We start from the raw sequence: 21618 nt of genomic DNA on the forward strand, positions 1-21618 counted from the left end.
GTGTGTTGATTGACTCCAGCATCCCGCGATCGGTTCAATTTATAAGGTTACTTGAACAAAAGCTGTCAACCGAACCCTGAAAAAGAACTGCTCATCATCCCTGTCCTTGACTTAAAGCATCGTGGGGAATGATTCAGCATTTCCTTCCCACGGTTAGAAAAGCAGAAAGTGTTCCTGGTCTGCTGAAAGGTGCATGATGTCAGCATTTATTGGTGTGGGAGGAGCCAGCAGAGGCTGGCTATAAAAGGTCAGCTCCAGTGTGCAGCCAACAGATCCAGCTCTCAGCGACAGGACAGGCTCTGCACAGAAGGTGAGATCTGCTGTATCTGGGCTGCTCTCTGCTGTAAAATCCTCCTGCTTTCCACAGAATAATATGTGAACAACAGGTTGATTGGAGTTGATTCAGAGAAACGGTGAAATGTGTCTCCTACATATGTATCTTTACAACGTATTGTGTGTATTTCCTACGGCAGAGATCCTGTAACTCTAGTTTACTGGTGTCAGGTGTGTTGCCTAGCACCAGCAACACACCCTGAGGCTCTTTACTCACCTGGTGTGTTGAAATTTTTATGTAAACATGCGCAACAGGTAGTTGGGGCACAATGATGAATGAATCAAATGTTTTTCAGTTCTTGTATTCAGGGAATAAAAAAAGGGGGGATAAAAACTTGATGAATGCAAAGTTATAAAGTGAGGATAGACGATATATTTTCTATATGAGTCTATATGTGCTCTATGCGTCTGTTTTGCAGGAATCATGGCAAAGCGTGTTGCAGTTATTCTCTCAGGCTGTGGCGTTTATGATGGGACAGAGATCCATGAGGCCTCCGCTGTCCTCGTCCACCTGAGCCGTGCTGGAGCAAAAGTAAGGGCAACGCAAGAAGAGAGAATACTTATTATTACTGCATTTTTTAAATTTTATTTTAGACTTCTGTCCCACCTAAAGTGGCAATGGATTACTTTATCTAGTTTTCCAAGACCTGTCACAATCTTGACCACTGGAGATATAGTTGGCTTTAATACCAACTCTAAAAAGATCTGATATAAAATGTTATTACTCCATTTCAGGTGCAGATGTTTGCTCCAAATGCCGATCAGATGCATGTTGTAAATCACTGTGAGGGGAAACCTACAGAGGAGAAAAGAAACATCCTGCAGGAAAGTGCCCGTATTGCAAGGGGTGACGTGGCTGATATGGCCAAGTTGGATGTTTCAGCATTTGATGCTGTCATCATCCCCGGTGAGAACGCATTGTTAAGTAAACTATTTTTGAATAAGTTATACTTTATTTTTCACCTTTTGTGTTCTTAATATGTTGTGTGTTCTCTATTTCAGGTGGTTTTGGTGTGGCTAAGAACCTGAGTGACTGGGCAGTGAAAAATAAGGACTGCACCGTCCTGCCTCAGCTGGAGAAGATCATCAAGGCTTTCCACAAGGCTGGAAAGCCGCTGGGCATGTGCTGCATCTCCCCCATCCTTGCTGTCAAACTGCTGCCTGGCTGTGAGGTTACTGTGGGACAGGACGAAGAGTGCGAAAAGTGAGAGAAATGCTTTGTAGTCACCAGATATTTATGGATATATACATACAAAAAATCAAGTATAATAACAATAATAATGCTGCGTTTTTTCCCTCTGATGTTTTTATAGGTTCCCGTACGCTAAGACAGCAGGTGTGCTGAAGGAGATGGGCTGCAAACATGTGAACAAGGATGTGGGAGAGGCTCATGTGGATGTCAAAAACAAACTGGTCACCACCTGTGCCTTCATGTGTAATGCCTCCTTTCATCAGATTTTTGATGGAATTGGTGTCTTAGTTAAAGAGACTCTGAAACTGGCTTAACTGGCTTTAATTTACTTAAAAGCAAATGTTTGTGGCTTTCTATACAGGCACTGTGTTCAAAATAAACTTGTTGCACTATCTCTCTCTTCTGATTTCTCTTATGTTATCAGTGTGTCGTTAATAATAAAAGCTACTTTACAAATTCCTGTTTCTTGTAAGATTATTTTCCCTTCAGAATAATAAAACTTTGGAAATCATTGAGCATCTGTATGTATATAAATAACGGACTGAACAAGAGAGGTGAGGGGTCAACAATAGAACAACCATGAGATGTATGTGAAGGGGTAGAAAACATCCATCCTCACCAAATCCCTGCATGGTTTTAATGTTTTAATGTTTATGTGCTTTATACATTGGAACAGCATTGGTCTTCAGACTACCAGTCAATTTGAACACGAACATGTGAATACAATCCACTACAAAACCCTGAGGGCCTGAGGAAAGACAGACACAAGTACGAGGCAAAGAGAAACTTTGGATCAGCGTATTCAGGGGTGCCACCTTCATACAGGTTAACTTCTTTGATTACCAAGAAGAGAGGTGGTGGTGAGAGGTGTTTCTCACCAGACTCCCTGCTTTAACCAGGTAACTAAGGACAATCCCTATGGAGACCATTAGCTAAAGATCAGGTGAGCAGGAAAGGAGGCACGTAGGCAACAGGTAGAGTGGAGCAGCAAACAGAATCACATGCTGACTCTGCTCTGTTCTCTGAGGAACCCAACATGATCAGACTGAATGTGAAAGAGAACGTGATGGCTGCATGAAAAGATATTCTGTCCTTCCTCTTCATTTCAACATCTCTAATCAAACCAGAACTTCAGCAAAGCAGGAATCAGCAACCAGGTTATCCTATTCTGTTTGTGCAAAGAAGTCCAACGTCTGATAGGAGAGGATGGTTCCAGCACCATTTTGAATTTAACCACTGAAAGATCCCAGGGGGAAACCTGGCATTGAACAATTCAATTCAATATTATATCTTGAGTATAAAATATTATACTCCACAAATACAAATGTATTACACATAGATGACAAATGAAACAATGTGGTATATATTTTGTGGTTGAGGTGTTTTGTCCACACCGATTGATCATAACTTTTTTTGTTTTGGGCTGCTATGATGGAAGCATGGAATTCTTGAATATCAACAGCACACAGTCTTCCATTTTCTAATTTGATGCATTAATGATGTTAATGTAGAAGGTTTAAGGTTTCAGACAATAAAATAACGTTTTATAAGACTGAGGTTAAAATTACATGACATTGGTGAGCAATAAGAAACTTTGGCTTCATCTGTGGATATTTCAGGGATTTCTGTTTTTGTGAATTGATGCAGTCAAGTGTTCTCCATTTTATATCACCAAATGGAATGACAGGAATATACCCTGACAGGGTCTTAGGGTTTTCAATGAAAACACAATTTATGATTGTTAAAAAAAGAGCACAACTAAAACATAATCATTTTAGGTTATTTTCACTTTTATTTTATGGTAGTCAACACCCAAGTTAAATTCCTATGTGGTACAACAAAATATATATTTCTCTGAATAATAGAACAATTACTTCAAAGTCTCTTCACAGTTGACACATACTACACAGTAAGCTAACCATAGAAATAAGATTTCCTGATATATGCTGCAATAGAAATTTGCTTTAACTATTAAATATTGCCAGTGAGTAGAGGCTAAGTTTCTTGTAAGAGCAGGAATCCAGGAGGCATTCATGTGCTTTTGTCTGAGAAATGGTTGAATTGATCTGTTCCAGAGATCAACTTTGCAGCAGGAAATTTCCTGGGACGATCAGGATCCTATCAGGAACAACAGAGAGAGTCAGGGTAAATAAACAGTGCAAGTCTGTGAAATGATAACCTGCATGGGATGCAAGAACACCTGTGTTTGTCTCACCTGTATGGGGTACGCACACGTGGGAACATAACGGATTACAAACCCACAGCGTCTTCTCTGGGATGTGTTGGGATCACTGGCATGGACCAGGAATCCATCATGGATCTTAAACAAGTCCAAAATGCAAATGAATTCATTTTGAAAAATACTCAAACCTATTTATAACTGTAATGATGTAATTATTAACAAAATGAACTCACAGACATGCTTCCTGCCAACAGAGGGCAAAGAACAGCTTCATCGACTTGCACCAACTCGTCTGGGATTTCCTGGTTGACTGACAGCATGTTTCCAGATTGGGTGGCCTGACGATGGGGAAACATACCTGAACAGTGGCTGCCTACAGGAGGAGAGAAGTTAAGTTATGTGATCAGGATGCAGATTTTATAGAATACATTTTATTTGGAGTAAATGTTGTCTTTATCATTTCTGATGAAAGTTGAGAAAAGTTGATTAATTCATTGTTTTAGCTGGTCAGGTCAGTGGTAACGGGTGAAAAGGCAGAAGCAGCTGGGGTACCTGGGATGACGCGAAGGGCTCCATTCTCCTTCAGTGAATCATCTAAAGCGAGCCAAACAGAGACAACAGGGCCACCAGTGATTCCCCAGTACCTGTCAACACAACGTTATTGGTGAGACAAAATAAAATGACACAAAAGCGTTCAGTGTTTTTGTAGTATCTGATATCTACCTCATATCCTGATGCCAGGCCACGTATGGCAGTCCACTCTGGCCAGTTTTCTTTTCAGGTTTGGTTTCTCCTTCATTCTCCTGGATGTTGGCTGGCCTGAGCGCTGGGTATTTGCAGATGAAGCGGGAGTCCAGCAGGATGACATGAGGGCCAAGGATGGTTTTGATCACTTCCATGAGTTTAGGGTGTTTGGTCAGGCCCATCACCCACGGGTACTGAAGGTGGACATTGTGGAGGCTGTACTGGGTGTAGTCCTCCCCTGAGGATGAGCACATATATAGTATAACACTCAAGTCCAATCATAGCTTTCTTCTGTCGAAAATGATCGGATTATAGAGACAATTACTGAAAATAATGGCTCTTTTATTTGACCGACCTCTAGATCTTCCAGTTATACTTACCAAATTCTTTCTCCAGTTCAGCGAAGGCATTTCTGGCTGCCCTCAGCTCCACCTCGTCTAACACAGGCAGGTCTGTGAGAAAGCCCTGCTGTTTGTAGGTCTCTTGCAGTTTAGATGCCATTGTTATTAGACTGTTGCTCTTCTGATGCCTCAGCTGCTTCCAAAATGTAGAAGGCAGAAACTCTTTGGAGTTGGTAGGAAAGGTAAGGGTGGGCAGAAAGGGTAAGAGAAGTTTAGGTAAGAAAAAGAACTGAATATTTATCCTGTTTTCCATCTTGTTTTTGAGAAAATTTTAACTTTAGATAATTATAGAGACATTTAAAGAAAGCATGCCCTATCCAGCAAGCCTGGTGAGAAAAACATCCAAACACAGCAAACACCAAATATAACCCTCTGACAACACCAACACCCATCTGTGCCAAGTCAATTTGTCTGAGAAGAATCAGAGTAAGAGTTGCTGGTCTACCTGTCCGCTGATCAGCTTCACTTGCACACTCTCTCTCATTGTGCAGTTGGGATTATATACTGCACAGAACACCCACTTCACTGCCCCCATGTTTTTCCTAAGAAAAGATGTCACTGAACTCGTAATTCAAGTTGAAACATACCTGTAACGCATATGTTGAAGAAATTCACGGTATAACAAGGAACGTATGAGTGCATGACGTACAGTAATAATGCTGTAGGCATTGTGAGGCATTCCAAGGCATTGAATAGTTAAATTCAAATGAAAAGGGATTGGATGTCACATTCAGGGCTGCTGTAACTTCCACACATGACTCATGCCACATTTCCCCACCTGAAAGAGACAAATTCATGGACAGGGTGGCTATTTCTGGTGATGCCCTTTATTTTTACATTGGTCCAGTCTGATTTGACTGATACCTTTGTTCAAAGAGAAACTCATTATTCTGTCAGATGAACTTACACAGTCATTACAGCCTCATATTCAGCTTTAGTGAAGGAACGATGACTGATCACAGGGCTAAGACAGTTTCATATTCTGTGATGAGTGTGAGACGATGGCTGAGTCTCTCGGGGAGGGTAAAATTCTAATGGTCCCCTTTCCTATTAGTGGGCTTTCACTTATTACACTTATCTTTTGTTTTATACTCCGTTTTTGGGGTAAGAATGTTTTATTTTGAATGAACAATGTGCCTGCCTCTTATTTGCTCACTTTGTGTATTTCTTTCACGTTACAAACGAGAAAAAAGAAAAGGTTTTTCCTAAAACAGATACTAGAGTGGCAAAAAACAGAAGCCTCCACATTTTAATTTTCCTACAAAAAAAACCCAAAACAAAACACAAATATTATTAATCCTGGAGCTCTTTTGTTCATTCAGACATTCAGCTGTGTCCAAATCTTGCTATTCTCTATACTGAGGCAATAAATGTTCAAATCAACCAAATTAATAAAAACGATAACTAAATATTACTAGAAGTGTTTAATAGGCACAGCATGTCAGCGGGAACAGCGAAGGGAAAGTACAGGTTAAAGTTTTTTTTCTTTTTCTTTTTTTTTTTCCTTTACGGTCTCTGAGGTTTACAAGAACGCTGAGGAATGACAGTGGGAAACCCCTGATCACACAGTTATTCAGCTGTGTGATGATGTGTGTCAGTAATTTCACTGAATGGGTCATCAAGAGGGTTTTAAGCTTTTAAGCTTCCTTCTGTGAAAGAATAATCATTAACTCTAACCCTAACCCTAACCCACATCTGTTTCTGCTGTCAACACATTTGTTGTGTGTTTTAATGAGACAAGGAACCTGAGAGGAAAATATTTCACAGAAGTCAAAGTAATAAAGCAAACATTATAAAGTAAGATAAAAATGGGGAGCGTATTCCTGTTGAAGGAAGAAACAAACTACAAGCACAATTAGAAATATTTGACCATATATTTTCATATTTTGGTACAGTTTTGAAAATATAAAAACTTAATATAAACAATGGAGTAAATACATAAATCCAAGTTCTGAATAAAATATATATATTAGTAAGACATTGTATTAGATACATTAAATAGCCTATATATATATATATAGGCACCTAAACACGATGAAATAAACTAGTAAATTGTAAACGACAATTGAACTTAAATGTTGCATTATTTTCACGAAACCCTCCAAAGAGAAACCTTGAGGAACGAGTAAATTAGGTCCATAAACCTTGACTTAGTTCTTTACAATCAGCATTAATCAGACATTCATATTCCCTTTGAAAATGCAGCACAGTCCTCCTAATGGAGTAGCCTTACTGCTGCATTTTTTATATCACTGTGCTGCTTTTCCATATAAGAGTCAGTACAAATGTTGACATATTCACAATTTTCATTTTCAAGATTCAAACTCACGCTGTTAAACTTAAAGTACTGTGTGTGCATGGCCATCACTTTCTCTCCCTCTGGGCCTCAGTCTGACTCTTTCTCCCTGTTCCTGTGCTTGGGGCAGAGTGGGTGGTGGTGTTTTCTTTTCTCTCGGCTTTGTGTCCTCTTGTCCCCCCCTTGTGGCTGCTCCTCGTTGTTGCAGCGGTGGATAAGGACAGGGTCCCTGTTTGGAGGGGTTTTCTTTAGCAGCAGCCGCTGCAGCATCTGTTTGTCAGACCGCTCCCGGCGGAAGTCATCCTCATAAATCTTGAGCTGCACCGATGTCACAACACCAGACCGAATCAGTAAAATAACAGCTAAAACACATTGTGAATTCTCATTATGAGTTATGGAGCCGTGAAAATATGTAAATGGTTTTTAAGTGGGGTTTTTTTTTGTGTAAGCTTTTTTTAGACAATATGATTAATATACTGCTTCAACAGCCACTGCACTTTCTATATGCTACATATTTAGCTATAGTTAATCAGTTCAACATGGTAGACTCTAATTTGTCACAATTATGTTTGTGTAAATGCATGTGTACTATCAGTGCATGCACAGGACAATGAAAAACCTACCTGCTCTTGCAGTAGTGCCACCTGTTGACGCATCTCCTCCCTCTTCCTCCTCAGCCTGTGGTTCTCCTGCAGTGTGTGTTTGTGGTCATTATGCTCCGTCTGATATTCTGCCTCATAAATCTGGGTCTGTTGATACATGACATGAATGTGGCAGTGAGACAGTACCAAAGGATAAGGCTTTGATTGTGAGCTGCAGATATTTGTTGGCACGCTTCCAAGCAGTACAGAGCTGCCACTTGGTGGCGCAGTTTGCCGTCTGATTGCTCTTCCTTAGCTATAGGCAGATCTCTCCCTGGCAACAGTGAGTTGACATCAGGTCTGCTCTCGTCTCAACAGAAATGGGAACATTTTTCAAAGCTGTGCTGGAGAGACAGCCCACCTGACATCTTAGTGCCTCCAGCTGCTCTTTTAGATCCTGCATTTCTTGCTGGGAGTCTCCCAGTGCTCCAACTGCGTTACTGCTGCTCTGGCTTTTTCCTCGCCAGCCTGCCTCTGGGCTTGAGGAGGTTTGGGAAAAGGAGGATGAAGGGTTGTATCCAGATAAGTGGCTGTTTGGCAGGTCAGAATCTCTGGATAGTGAACTGCTGTTTGGGCACAACACAGGACTGCTTACCCCCGAGCTGAAGTTGCCCTTTAGTCAAAACAAACAATAGAGTAATGATAAGCAAATGATGGTAGAAATTTAAATGCACACACTGATCAAGTGTAGAGACCTACAAGCTCTAATACCTGTTTAGCAGCTGTGCAGGGTCTCTCTGGGTCCTGCATCCTGCTCTCCAGCAGCCTGATATATTCCTGCAGCTCCTGGTTCTTCTTAAGCTCCTGCATCAGAGCCTGCTCGTAGTACTCCTTTGCACTCTGCAGTCCAAAGGGAAATAGTAAATAACACACCTGCAGGTCACAAACCTAACACAACCTCAGTCCAATAGATCATATCTCATTTGAATTCCCCCACATATGATACATCAGCGCCCCACTGCAGGGGTGTGTGCTTACCTGTTGGTGCTCTACCCTGAGCAGCAGTCTGCTGTTGAGCTGTTTGACAGCAGTGTTCTCCAGCTCTAAAGCCTCCAGTCTGTGTTGGAGGCCCAGTGTGGCACTGCGGTACACCTGATCCCAGTCCTCATTCAGTTTCATCAGCTGTAACACACCACCGTCATCATCATCATCACCACCACTTCAGACACTCAAAGCATTGTTAATTCCTTCATTACTGACGTCAGTGTCAGTCTGCCCTCTCAGCGTGTGCATCAGGAAATGAATTCAGGTCACTGAAGTGCAACCATGGCAAGAGTCTACACTCGCTAAAGCTTTGACAGTTTACATCAGATGATAAAATTGGTTTCAGTTGCTTCTATTATGTGAAAAAGCAGCTAATTTAAACAGGAATCCAAGTCTGTCTAATGGTGTCAACATATGTACATGTTTAGCAGCAGTTTTCACACAACGCCCAGAGCCCTCATCTGGTATTCATAGCCAGCATTGGTATTTAGGTGATGTACCTCTTTGTTGACTCTGCGGAGCTCAGTGTTCTTGTTCAGCAGCAGCAGTTTCTCCTGGTCAGTGGACGTGACAGACATACTCTCTGTGATCAGAGTGACCTGCTCCTCTGTGGACAGCAGCCTGTCTCCCACGGGAGTCACATCCTCTGTCCTACACACACACACACCGGCAAAATTTATATACAGATACAAGGATGTGCCATAAATAAAGTAATGACGGTGAACATTAGCAATGGGTTTCCAATAATAAGCAAACACATGTATGCACACAAGGATGTCAGGGTACTTTTGAACACCCACTCACATGGAGTGCACTCACTGATAATACAATTGGCGTTATTATGCACTCCCACGCACACACACGCGTGCATGCACAGTCACATAATATACTCAAGACACTCACACAGAGTGGGAGCATTTTTCTACATTTGGTCTACCAGTCAATCCAAATTTTTGTTAAATGCTAAAAGTTTTCTGCATATTGATAGCCTCTAGAAAAAAAGTGAAATTAAACCTGGGAATTGTGTATATATATTAAATACTCGCAGAAAAGGGGCAGCACGGCGGCATAGTGGTTGGCACTGTTGTCCCATGACAAGAAGGTCACAGATTGGGTTCCCGGGCCTGGTTTGCACGTTCTCCTCATGCCTGCGTGGGTTTCCTCCCACCGTCCAAAGACATGCATGTCAATTGATGACACTAAATTGCCTGTAGGTCTGACTGTGAGTGTGAGTGGTTGTTAGTTTCTGTCTGTCTCTGTATGTTGCCGACCTGTTCAGGGTGTACCCCCCTTCGCCCAATGTGAGCTGGGATATGGAAACAGATAAGCGATAGAAGTGAATGAATAACTTGGGGAAAAGGAAACTTAATTGCAAAGATTAATCAGTCGAACCAGTTTCCTCTCTACAAGCCCTGCTGTGAGGTCTTATCCAAAAGGAATAGTTGACAGAAAGGCAGCAGAGAATCCAGGGGGAATGTAATCAGAGAGGAACTCACAAAGCTGCACACACACACACCGTAGGACTGCTGTAACCTCAGAGAGCAAAGTGCCACAAAGAATCAATCCCTAAAGCGAAACTCCCCAGCAAACACATGCTTTCATCCACTCACGTAGTGTCCTTCTATGTGAAAACTGGTGTTACACAATCATTTAAGAGATATATTCAGCTGTAGTTCTATTTCAGGCTACATGACATTTATTTATTTTACAGTTTTATAACACATATTCTTCAGAAGCTTGTATATGAGATAAGAAATGTTTAATCTTAAATTTAAAGGTATTCGGTCATTCTATGCGCCACATTTATAGCTAACAGTCGGTTATCTTATCTTAGAAAAGAGACAGGAAACGGGGAGACACCTTGACTTTTTCGGTCCAGAGATAGCAATTATAAGAAAAAGAATAAAAAAAAAAACCCCAACTAGTTTCAGTTTTACAGGGGGCTGCGTTTGGGATTAATTCTTGACTGGGCCCTGTAACTTTCTGGAGTTTCCACTGGGTGCCCAACAGTGTCACATTGATGACCCCCTTGTAAAAATGTGACTTCTTGTTTTCCTTTTATTCATGTTAAGAGTACTAGCAGAGAGTGTTCCTTGTCTCCTTGTTGAACTAATCTCACCAGGTGTTCACTAAAGCTTAATATTTGAATAGCCTACAAACTTGAGCGGTATCAATCTTCTGTTTTCTCAGAAAGACATTGAAAAAATTCTCAAAAACTTCTCATAGAATGTTGAACCATTTAATTTAAAATGTGTTTCCAAGATCAAAATGGACATTTTCATAAACTACATCTTCCTAGAACATATGTTCAGCATGAATTATATCTGTTTGTGTGAAACTAACATCAGCAAAAAGGTTCATTACACAGAAGAGCTGAAGAGCTGATCCAGGGTCCAAATATTTGTCCATATAAACAGTCTGAACCATATGTCATCCCTCTGGATTCAGCAAGGCATTAATGAAGGTTGTTTCTGAGTAAATCATCCACGCTGAACCAACAGGGTCTGCGGTGTAGGAGGAAGGCACAAGCTAAAATGAAATAGAGTCTAACGCTTGTGGCCAGTATGAACACAAACTGTGAACATACTCATGTCCAATACCATCTTGGCAGGTCAGGACTATGTATTCAGCCATCCTGTTGGGACCAAACCATGCTCAATGTCCGATCCAAAGCTTCTTCTCTCTAGGCTCCTCTGACAGCCGATATACAGTGAGTGACCCAGTTTCACAAACTTTTCAATTTAGGCCGTCTTGGAAGGACACCAAAATGCCACTTCCTCAGCAGTATGCTAATTCACTGTCATAGCATATGATAGAGACAGAGATACTATCTTTCCTTCTTGTTGATTTGCAACTCTGACAAATTTCACTCTGGATAGATTTATGTGAGACTGTTGATAGCAACAGTCAGATCCACCTCCACAGAAGGGAAGTTTGGAGTTTCACTATTCAACAAGGATATTTTAAGGCACACCAATCCCAATTGTTTGTGGGGATTGTGCAGTGTAAGTGTTCTCACATTTAAAAACTGTTACTATTCGTCACCTAAATATGCGATAAGTTACAGTACACAATAGAAATAACTTATTGTTGTCAACTCAATGGCACATCAGTTCTGCGAAATTTGGAACTGAAGCCTACATCTTTATGACCTCACTGGAAACTCCGCAGCAACTTTTTATGCTTCCTCTCACTTTATTACTTCCTAAAGAAACTTAGTAAAAAATACATTTTTAGCAATGTCGGAAATTTCAAATGTTTTCCCAAACTACAAATAATGAGTAATCTCAAACTGTATATCCAGGTAACATGGGCTAGATTTCATTATAGGAAGCAATATTTCTACAATCAAGCTAAACTTACTATAATTACTGTACAGTATGTGTTGTCACAGAGAGGTATTGACTTGGCAGCATTTTACATCATATTAGTGCACATTATAATATCAGGTGTTCCTGTTTTTGTGCCCTGTTTATTTATAGAAATGACAACATACATACCATAACTCTTCAGCTGATTTGTGCTTCTGTTGGCTCTGAGGGAGGCTGCTTTCAATCTTGGTTGAAGTATCTTTCTGTGTTTCTGCTGCCGCTGGTGAGGATGATAATGATGAGGAAGATGACAAAGACAGGACTTCTCCATCCATGATTGATCAAATCTTCATTCAGATTGGGGCAAAATGAAGGCTCCACTGTACACAGCAGCTGAAGCGGGTTGTCAGAAATCCTCTACTAAGCATGTGGTGTAAATACTGTCGTCTGCTCTGATACGTAGCAAAAGAGGAAGTTGCCAAGACCACGAGCCACATGATGCGACATTTAGAGAATAGGAAGTGACACAATCAATCTGTTTCAGCTTTATGTTAAAGAGGGCCTGTCCCTCTGAGGTGAGTTGTTTAAACTACTGTATCTTAAACTGCGATACAGTAATTAATACTGAGGGGTTATGGTGTTTAGTTTTGACATAATTTGGAGAGTCTGGGAAACTCCATTCAGGGGTAATAAAGGTCTGTATGAGTGTGTGTTTATGGCTGTGTACTTGGAAACTGTTTCCTGTTAGCAAAGTTATTGTGTCTTCTCTTTTTAAATGAGCAACTCAGGAAAGCGCTGAGAGGAGGGGAGCTGAATAGTTGTGCATAATTTCCACCTGATTATATATTGCAGGATGTGTAGTTGATAATAACGGCAGCACATACATTTATTCATGACAAATAATGAAAGGGTCAAGCTGATTGTATTCACTGTTCAGCTCATTACTGTGACTGAGGGAAGTGGGCAGCAACAGGTTAATTAGTAAATCACATGTTCATCCAAGGGACAATCAAGTAAATGAAAGGATTTTTGTTAATTATGTTCCCCTTAGTGAGGCCAGGATATCTTTTATTAACCGTAGAGAATTAATTTGCCAATTTCGTTCTCTACACGTTCTCCTCCACCGACTGAGTTCAATAGATTCAAGGCCACTTTGGCTCATGTCTGAAAAAGACAAAAGCTGCAGTATATAAAAATATATATACTGTTGTACATTCTAACACTGAAAATGATAATATAGCCTGTCCTGAAAAATGAGATACCTACACAATGGGAAAAGAAGACTAAAGTAAGAACATGACAACATACTCCTCATTAGCACAGTGGTCAGTGTCATTGTGAAGAGTTCAGCTGACATTAGTATACGCGTATTCAGTTTGAGTAACGTCATACCCAATGTTTTATTTTTGGTTTGTAATCAAAGGATTTAGAATTTAATAGACTTGGAGTTTAATAGACATGACACGACAATGTTTTGCACAACATGGGAATAAACACAGGTAGCACAGAGGTGTAGTGGTTAGTGCTGTTGTGGGTTTGATTCCTGGGATTGGGGCAGAGTTTTCATCTCTCTTTCTTTCTTCTCCCCGTGTGTGCGTGGGTTTCCTCCCACCATCCAAGGACATGCATGTCTAGGTTAACTGGTGACTAAACTGTCTGAGGTGTGAGTGTGAGTGGTGGCTCGTCTGTCTGCCCTGTGATGGACTGGTGACCTGTCCAGGGTGACCCCGCCCTAACCCAGTCTGAGCTGGGATTGGCTCCAGCACCCCCCAACCTGGAAACTGAAAAGTGGTAGAAGATGGGTGGATGGATGGGAATAAACACTCTTCACCTTTTATATTACTGACCATGGCACTATTCAACTTAGACATCACATCATTGAAAACAGATTTTAGACAAGTGCAAAAAATAAATCAGGGGTTTGAATGGAGTGATGTTATGTACTGTGGTATCCAGAGGGCGAAGTCCAAGTTGCTGTCATTTTGCTATCTCATGCACCACCATGAGATAAAAGCAAAAGAGGCAACAAAATGTGTTAACGATGCCCAGCAGGTCTGATCTGGTCCAGTGATTGCATTCACATGACTGTGCCATCTATCATGGACGCCAGTCAGTGTATTGCTGTGCCAAGCAGAGGCTTTGCTGGGAGGCCCAGCAAGGAAGTAGCGATGCAGTGCCTTTATTGACCCGTGCTTCTGTCGAAGTCAAGGACAAATGGGCTGCTGCTCTATGGGGGGATTGATTTTTAGTCAAACAGGAGATACCGGAGCAGAATAGGGTGTCCCACAAAAAGGAGTACTGCTGCTCTATGTTCCTGAACATACAGAAACTCTTCAATAGCTCGGAAACTGCACCAAATAAGCCTATTTAACAGCTGAGCTGTCTGTAGACTCAATAACTAAAACAATTGTTTCACCTGCCTAGTCACCCAGCAGCAACAGTTTAGCTGACTCAGCGGGTTTGATGATTGAATTTAACTAACTATTCAAAGTTTGGCATCTGTGTTTAGTTTATCTTTGTTTGTTCCGACTGAAAAGTATGAAAAAAAAAAAAGAAAAGTCCAGTGGTGAATATTTGCCTGGACTGTGTGACTGTGGGTGAGCGTGAGGGTGGAAGTGTTGGCCAGAGAATTTTTGTTAAAGCTCAACAGTGCCCATTGTTACCATGGCTTACCACAAAGGGAAGTGACACCTATGGAGAGGAGCATGAATCCAAAGTTAGATTCACTTACACTACGGTTGGACAGTTTAGATATCAACATGGATGGTCTTTCTTCGGCATATGTTCCACTTCTCAGGTGAACACAATGATCGCGTATGGTTAGCTATTTAATTGTCGTAGTTCAATCTCCCTGTTACCAGCCCGTTAGCTGCTAAGCTGCTAGTTAGCTGGGATCACCAGTCCTTGTTCTGGTTTGCTGCCTTACTAGCACAGGTATCACTTTTCCACTGGAGCAGAACCAGAGCCTCTGTCACCACCTGCAGTCCAGGACAGAAGAGACAGTCTGTCGACAGGACAAGAGGGGACAATTAAATGGAAACACAAGGTGGGATGATCACTGTCCAAACAAGTATTTCCTGTGAACAAGGCCAAAAGTGTGACAATTTGTAAGCAGGAAAACAAATCAGTAAAACGCCACAACGTTATGCCAAAGTAATCGAAAGATAAGAATGACAATCTCCAGTCCAGGCTTTCTGCATAATATCAGAGAGAAATGAACATGCAGAGTTTTGTGAGTTGATCCTTGTTATTCTTGAGCTGAAATGCATAACTAATCATACACCAGTCATAACACCTGTGATTCAGATCGTGGTTTGAGATTTTGCCTGTAAAGATTGTCAAATGATCATTTGGCCAGATTGTTCAAGCCAAACCTTCACATACACACAGAGATTTACACAATGTAACAACCTTGTCCTGTTTTTATGAAGATAGAAGCTCATGAACAGCGAACAGAATTTACCTGCTTTGATATTTTCATGTGTAAGGTGAGGGATCCTCAGCATTGTTTCATGAAAATTTTCTACACTTGGAAGCAGTAACAGCAGAAGAAATAGTGGGCAAGGTCATACAAAGATAGAAAATAGTACAGAGAAAGAATACAAACCTTCTAAATTGATATTGATCACCTACAATGAGATGCAGCTCACATCTTTTAAACAGCTTGGCCGCAGCACAAGATTCATACACTTTGGATTTATAGATGTGAAAATGACAAAGAGACAGTTACAGAGAAAGCTTTAAGTCTTGACATGCTGGTGGACACAAGGGCAACAAAAAGGGATCAGCTATGGCTTCACTACTTATTAACATGATAACTTCAGGGCTCAACTACCGATCCAGTATTAAAGTAAACAGAGACATGAATGATATACGAGGCTTGAAGGGGAACTAATTCAAATGGTGTTAGGGAGTACTAATGCATACTGTATGGGAAAAATAAATGTACTTAGACTTTGATGGCTCCAGAGGGCGCTGCAAACACGATGCTCTATCTAAGAAATTTTGGTGGTTGTGCGTAATGTAGGCGTCAAGTTTTGATTCACAGGATTGACAGTGTAGAGTAAAAAAAATAATATGTCAGGTTCTGCTAAATGTATTTTTTTTTCTTTGTTGAACCTTCTGATTGTGAGTCTTAGGCTTTATTCCCATTTGAGAAAAAACTGCTAAAAACTACCATGTGCAACTATTTTGATTAAGTATTACCTCAGAAATAAAATCACATATTTGCGACCTGTTTGACCGGTTGGGATAATAGGAGCTTGGGGAAAGGCCCCACAGAAAGTATTGAGTAAGCCTGCTGTATGAATTTTAATGCTGACATAGCAAAAAAGTGGAAGAAAAGCAGCTTTATCCTGTAAGGCCTTTGCGTTTGGCCTGTGTTCTTCTGTTTTTTTTTTTTTTTACAATGATTCTCTGCTAATTCAATATTAGAAGCCCTGTGTTGCAAATCAGCAGACAGTCGGTTCAGCGAAGTTTTACTCTGACACTTGCAATTAATTTGACCAGTTAATCACAAATGCTCACTCTTCTCCATTAACTAAGCTTTTAATGCTCCCATTAAGAATTAATGTCACCCTACTTTGCACTTCAACATGGGTGAGCTCATTAGAGACAATCTTTGAACATGGCTCTTCTCTTCCAGGCCATGACACAATAAAGTGCATCAAAGCTTCAGTTCACTGTCTCCATTATATTGTTATATTGATGAGTAAATCTAATCTGGTTAATTTAAATCTGTAGTTTAGCCAGGCTCATCACCATCTCTGTGTGTAACTTAAATCTCAGGTTTACTTCAATCTACATGTCCTCCGTTCCCTTTCATCAATCATGCCATTCTTCTTTCATTGCCGTCTTCTGCCCTTTTTTTGTCCTTCCCTCCTTCTTTTCAATTTCTCCATTGGGAAAGAAGGATGAGTGCCAAACACTTTGCATATCTGCCCTGAACCATTACTGGGAGGTTATGACCCTTATTCATCAGCTGTAGAAAGTAAAAGCGACCATAAGAGAGAGCAGCACCACGCTCTTCCTCTTGCACTGTGAATTGCAATTACAGTGCAACTTGAGAATTACAGTGAAATAGTGCGTCTCTTTTCATTTAATTGGAGTATGGTGCTGAGCTCTGCCCATCACACTGATAAGAAGATGCAGAGGGACTATGGTCCAAAGGCACACAAACATCCATCAACACATAAATGTGTAGTGTGTTTATGACAAAAGGGTATGGGTGTAACTGTGAGGGCAGCCAATGTAATATCACAGCAGGCTGCATCTGAAAGATTTAATTTCCCACATCTGCCTCCACCCTAATCTGTGCATCGTCTTTGATCCAGAGTCGCCTTTTGGGAGAGACAGATGGATTGTAAGGAACATGCAAACCATATGAGTTCCTGGTTACATGTCATAGCAAAGGCCGGGTTAAAAATGAACATGTTTGCTCTGCTGACATGTTTCTAATATATTCACACATTCTAATATGCCCACACAATGTTGCACATTTATACATGACACCACACTGTAATTTCAGCCTTTAGTTTGAACAACATGTTTGAGGTTCATCCTTGGCACAGTGAACTGAGCTGCCATCTGGTATTGACTGTTTGAATGTAAACTACTGTCAGGCGATAATCTATATATGCATATATTTTATTTGCATGCCACAAATTAAGCAGCCATAAAGCAGAACTTTCCCACCAGGAATTACTGAGATGTTATACTGTAATCAGTGTTAATGCCAAAACGACGGGCTGGAGCACTGTTTGAGTCTGCCTTTCGTAGAGCACTCTCCTCTCCTAGCTCTGGCTCCTAGAAGCCTTCTCCGCTCCATGTAAACGTAGCTTTCAGTTAACATGGTTTGAGAATAAAGTTAATGATGCTAACACTACCAAAGTGTTAAAATGGGCCACTAGATGAAATGTAATGTCAAACCCACCACACAGGTAACCGCCTCAGGGTTAACAACAGTATCCATATACAAATTAGTACTGATACTAAAACACTGTATCTGGATGTAATGCTCTTCGCTATCGATACAAATTAATTGTTATTTTTGCAGTTGCATTTGCAAATAATAGTATATATTAATAATAACAAATTAATAATAATAGTATATTATATATATCTATAAATAGCGGACAGCATGGTTGCATAATGGTTAACCCTGTCACCCCACAACAATAAGGTCATGGGTTCGGTTCCTGTGTAGGGTTTGCACATTCTCCCTGTGCCTGCATGGGTTTCCTCCCGCCATTCAAACACATCATGTTTGGGTTAATTGGTGACTTAACTGTCTGTAGGTGTGAGTGGTTGTTGGTCTCTGTCTGTCTCCGAATTGGCTCTGTGACGGACTGGTGACCTGTCCAGGTTGTACCCCGCCCTCAACCAGTGTGAGCTGGGATTGGCTCCAGCAACCCCCGTGACCGAGGAAAAGATAAGCAGTAGAAGATGAATGAATGTATAAATATAAAAATAGCTTGCCATTTGGGAAACAATTTATATACATTATGAAGTTTACAGAATGTATGGAATGAAAGTCTGAATATATTGAATTTTTGAGTTCTGTATTGTGTGTATAGAAGTACATCAGTGTACAATATTGCCAAGTGCTGAGCATGTTATTTTCTATATTAAATGTTCTATGGAGGCATTAACCAGTGTGCTAAACTAACTTTATTTTTCTGTACAATGTTAAAATTAAGTAGAAAAGACAAGAATTTACAAGCCAAGATCATCCAAACGAGGACAGCACAAAAGAAAGACTGTAGTCCAACATTGGTTGGAAGTCAAATGTTAATGCAAGAAAGAGAAAGAGACAGCGACTGCAGAGCGAAGTTAAAACCCTATAAATTGGTGCAGAGTGAAAAAATGCAATCTGAGATTAGAATCAGATGAAAAAAGACTTAGTTAAACTCACAGTTAATATTACCCTGCCCTTAAATTCTAATCCATCCATTTATCCCCATGAGAGGCATATAAAGGGGGGATTCTCCCTCATTTTGAAAAATTATTTTCAAGCCCTGATCAGCCAAGAGGCAGTCAGTCAGCGTGCTGATCACTGGAGGTGACTTGATGAACAACCAGGCTGATTGATCCTGAAGAGCTGCTGGCTTCTTCTCACTGGCCATGTCAATAAACACTCCCTTAACTTATTGTTCTGTTTCTGTAGAGGTAATGTCTCCAGCAGCAGTGTAAGGTTGCTAATATGACATGCCATATTTACTGAATTAAACACACAGAACAATTCATAATTGCTGGGATGACAGAAATTCCCATTTTCGGTCGTTTGAGGTCAGTCTGTGGTCATTATGGGGTATGAGTAAGAAAGTAGAAGTTCCATGACGTGTGTAAGATGTAATTGTAAACTGCACCTTGCATTATTGGAAAGGTCTATGTATCCGTGTGTGTTGGCTAAGAAATATAAACTGAGGTCTGTGGGATGTGTGCTGAAAGGGGTGGGATAGCTGTGAGTCTGCAGGCTCTGGATCAGCCTGACAGAATCAATAAAATCAATTAACATAGGGCCCAACTGAAACTAAACACTATATCAAAACCATCTTTAATCCAGTGTGTTTCTTCAATGTGTGTGTGTTTGGAAAGGCACATGGGAGTATTTTGAAGATCAGCATCTGGTGTGCAGAGTGAAAAAGGAAAATTATTTCCCATTACTGGCCTAACCCTAACCCTAAACCCCCCCCCCAAAAAAAAAAAAAAAAAAAAAAAATTGTCTGAACTGGTTAATAGTACAAATGCCAGCTTCTAAAAATCATATGGTCAATGGCAACAGAATGCTCAATTCATAATTCATTAGTTTTTATTTTCAGTTGGGAGCTAATGTCGTAATTCTGTATGGTGGGCAAATTTGTAATCAACAGATTGAAATTGAATATGTCTGAATAGAAATACCCTTATTTATCAGTTCAGCAGTGCTATTGGATTTATAGGTCATGTACCATCCAGCCATAGTAGCACTGTAGTACTAGATTAATCTATTGCACGCATGATGAATGTGCTATCAAGCTTTAATTATATGTCCCCACAATAATTGTGTTTTGTTTTTGTTTTTTTTCCATTTTCTGAACAATGTAGACCAATGACTGTTCAGGCCACCTTAGATTAAAAATGCCATGCAGCTACAGTCTTTACACTCTTTCATTTGTGCTGAGAGTGGGCATTGCGGCAACCATGAAGTTTGCAGTGGAAATGGCTTTGCTCGATTTGTGCTCAAAAAAGAGACCAGACTGTGAGCAGGAATAAAAATCTAAAGCATGATACCTTGTGGTATGTTTGATGAAATACATTATGGTAGCTACTTAGATAGGCTCCTACACCATTACCAAGTTTTAGACTGGGTTTAAATGCTGTTGTATACGTATAAATGCTCCCATACTTATTTTAAAAACCCTAACATCTCCTGGTTTGGATGCTGTTTAGATACTTCCAGGTCATTTAATCCATTTAGGAACATTTCAAAAACTTTCCAACTACCACATTGAATCCTAAATTTTTCTTTAATGCAACTTTAATAGGATTTTTCTTTAGGACATCTTTCAAAGCTTTGTTCATGTCCTTTTCATATAAAACTGTAGTCTTGAAAACTAATCCGCCATCACCAGGATTAAATCATTAGAGGTTATTTTCTCACACATGACAAAGCTCTTGAGGAAGAATTGTGTAACTGTTTCCAAAGGCTGAGCAAAGAACCCTTGGACAAATAATTTGGTTTATATTTGCCTTACCAATAAAATGCTAAAAGTGCTGTCTTTCAGCACTTGATGTTTCCAGGAGGAGCAGAGGAGTTGACAACATTTTCAAGTCACTTACACGTGTTTGCTAGAGATGCACATAGACCTGCACCATGGTTCTTTGAGTGATACCTCAAAACTTTAAACTTGGTTCTTTTCAGCAGGGAATCAGAAAATGTTTCTGTGACACAAACACCTTCTTCGGTCCTTTTATACTGTAGTAAATGGGGGTATTATCCTGCCCTGGTTCCAGGCAGCCAGTTTCTGCCTTGGCCTGCTTCTCATCTACTCAAAGCCAATATGACTATTTATGTTGAGAGCCGGGAAATGATAAATGGTGGTGTGCTGCATAATAAATATGAGATCTCTGGATCATTAGCTGGATTAGATTGGATGGAAAAGTGCATAATCAGCCCATGGATGCACCATAGTCAGGGAGACATTGATATCATCTCATCAGCTCGCCCTAAAGAGAGGCAGAAATAGTTAGAAGGAGAGAGCAGGAGAGAAACTCTGAAGGAGTGACACTCAGAGATGGGAAGAAAAGGAGAGTGAAAGACGTAAGTCTGAAATGATTCAGACAGTAATGGACAGAAAGCAGGCTGAAGCAATTACAGAGTAAGATCATCTATTTAACATTCAAATAGACTGTTATTGCCACTGTTAGTGAGACTGTTGTTGCTTAGGATCTTGATGAGAAGGATTAAAGTTTCCTGAGAAGATGGAAAAACAATAGTAAAGATGAAGACATAGTTTCCTGAGTTGTCAAAAGAATTGTACTGACATCATCAAA

The 21618-nt window shown here is 40.4% G+C and overlaps 3 protein-coding genes across 4 annotated transcripts; 1 reads left to right on the forward strand and 2 right to left on the reverse strand.

Annotated features, from left to right (window-relative positions):
* The first annotated feature begins 266 nt into the window (after positions 1 to 266).
* LOC115050078 (glutamine amidotransferase-like class 1 domain-containing protein 3A, mitochondrial) lies at positions 267 to 1919 on the forward strand. Its single transcript, XM_029512808.1, has 5 exons — positions 267 to 310; positions 753 to 865; positions 1069 to 1240; positions 1336 to 1537; positions 1647 to 1919. Exons 2-5 carry the CDS (start codon positions 758 to 760, stop codon positions 1837 to 1839), a joined length of 675 nt encoding a protein of 224 aa, XP_029368668.1. The 5' UTR covers positions 267 to 310; positions 753 to 757; the 3' UTR covers positions 1840 to 1919.
* Positions 1920 to 3309: 1390 nt separating this feature from the next.
* Positions 3310 to 5348, reverse strand: LOC115050207 (probable alpha-ketoglutarate-dependent hypophosphite dioxygenase). The gene is made up of 7 exons (XM_029513001.1): positions 5298 to 5348; positions 4832 to 5014; positions 4431 to 4689; positions 4260 to 4351; positions 3941 to 4080; positions 3741 to 3845; positions 3310 to 3643 (listed from the first exon to the last, which is right to left on the reverse strand). The coding sequence occupies exons 2-7, from the start codon at positions 4950 to 4952 to the stop codon at positions 3557 to 3559; spliced, it is 804 nt and encodes a 267-aa protein (XP_029368861.1). The 5' UTR covers positions 4953 to 5014; positions 5298 to 5348; the 3' UTR covers positions 3310 to 3556.
* A 1132-nt stretch (positions 5349 to 6480) lies between these two features.
* On the reverse strand, positions 6481 to 12491 carry LOC115050202 (uncharacterized). Of its 2 annotated transcripts, none has more exons than XM_029512995.1 (7): positions 12274 to 12491; positions 9274 to 9424; positions 8768 to 8911; positions 8501 to 8629; positions 8151 to 8402; positions 7772 to 7897; positions 6481 to 7466 (listed from the first exon to the last, which is right to left on the reverse strand). In XM_029512995.1, exons 1-7 carry the CDS (start codon positions 12417 to 12419, stop codon positions 7239 to 7241), a joined length of 1176 nt encoding a protein of 391 aa, XP_029368855.1. In that variant the 5' UTR covers positions 12420 to 12491; the 3' UTR covers positions 6481 to 7238. The 2 variants fall into 2 exon arrangements, with proteins under 2 accessions (XP_029368855.1, XP_029368856.1); XM_029512996.1 differs by having other exon boundaries at positions 7390 to 7510.
* Positions 12492 to 21618: the final 9127 nt, after the last annotated feature.

Source organism: Echeneis naucrates, chromosome 10, assembly GCF_900963305.1.
Source record: "Echeneis naucrates chromosome 10, fEcheNa1.1, whole genome shotgun sequence".
In the NCBI taxonomy this organism is placed as follows: Eukaryota; Metazoa; Chordata; class Actinopteri; order Carangiformes; family Echeneidae; genus Echeneis; species Echeneis naucrates.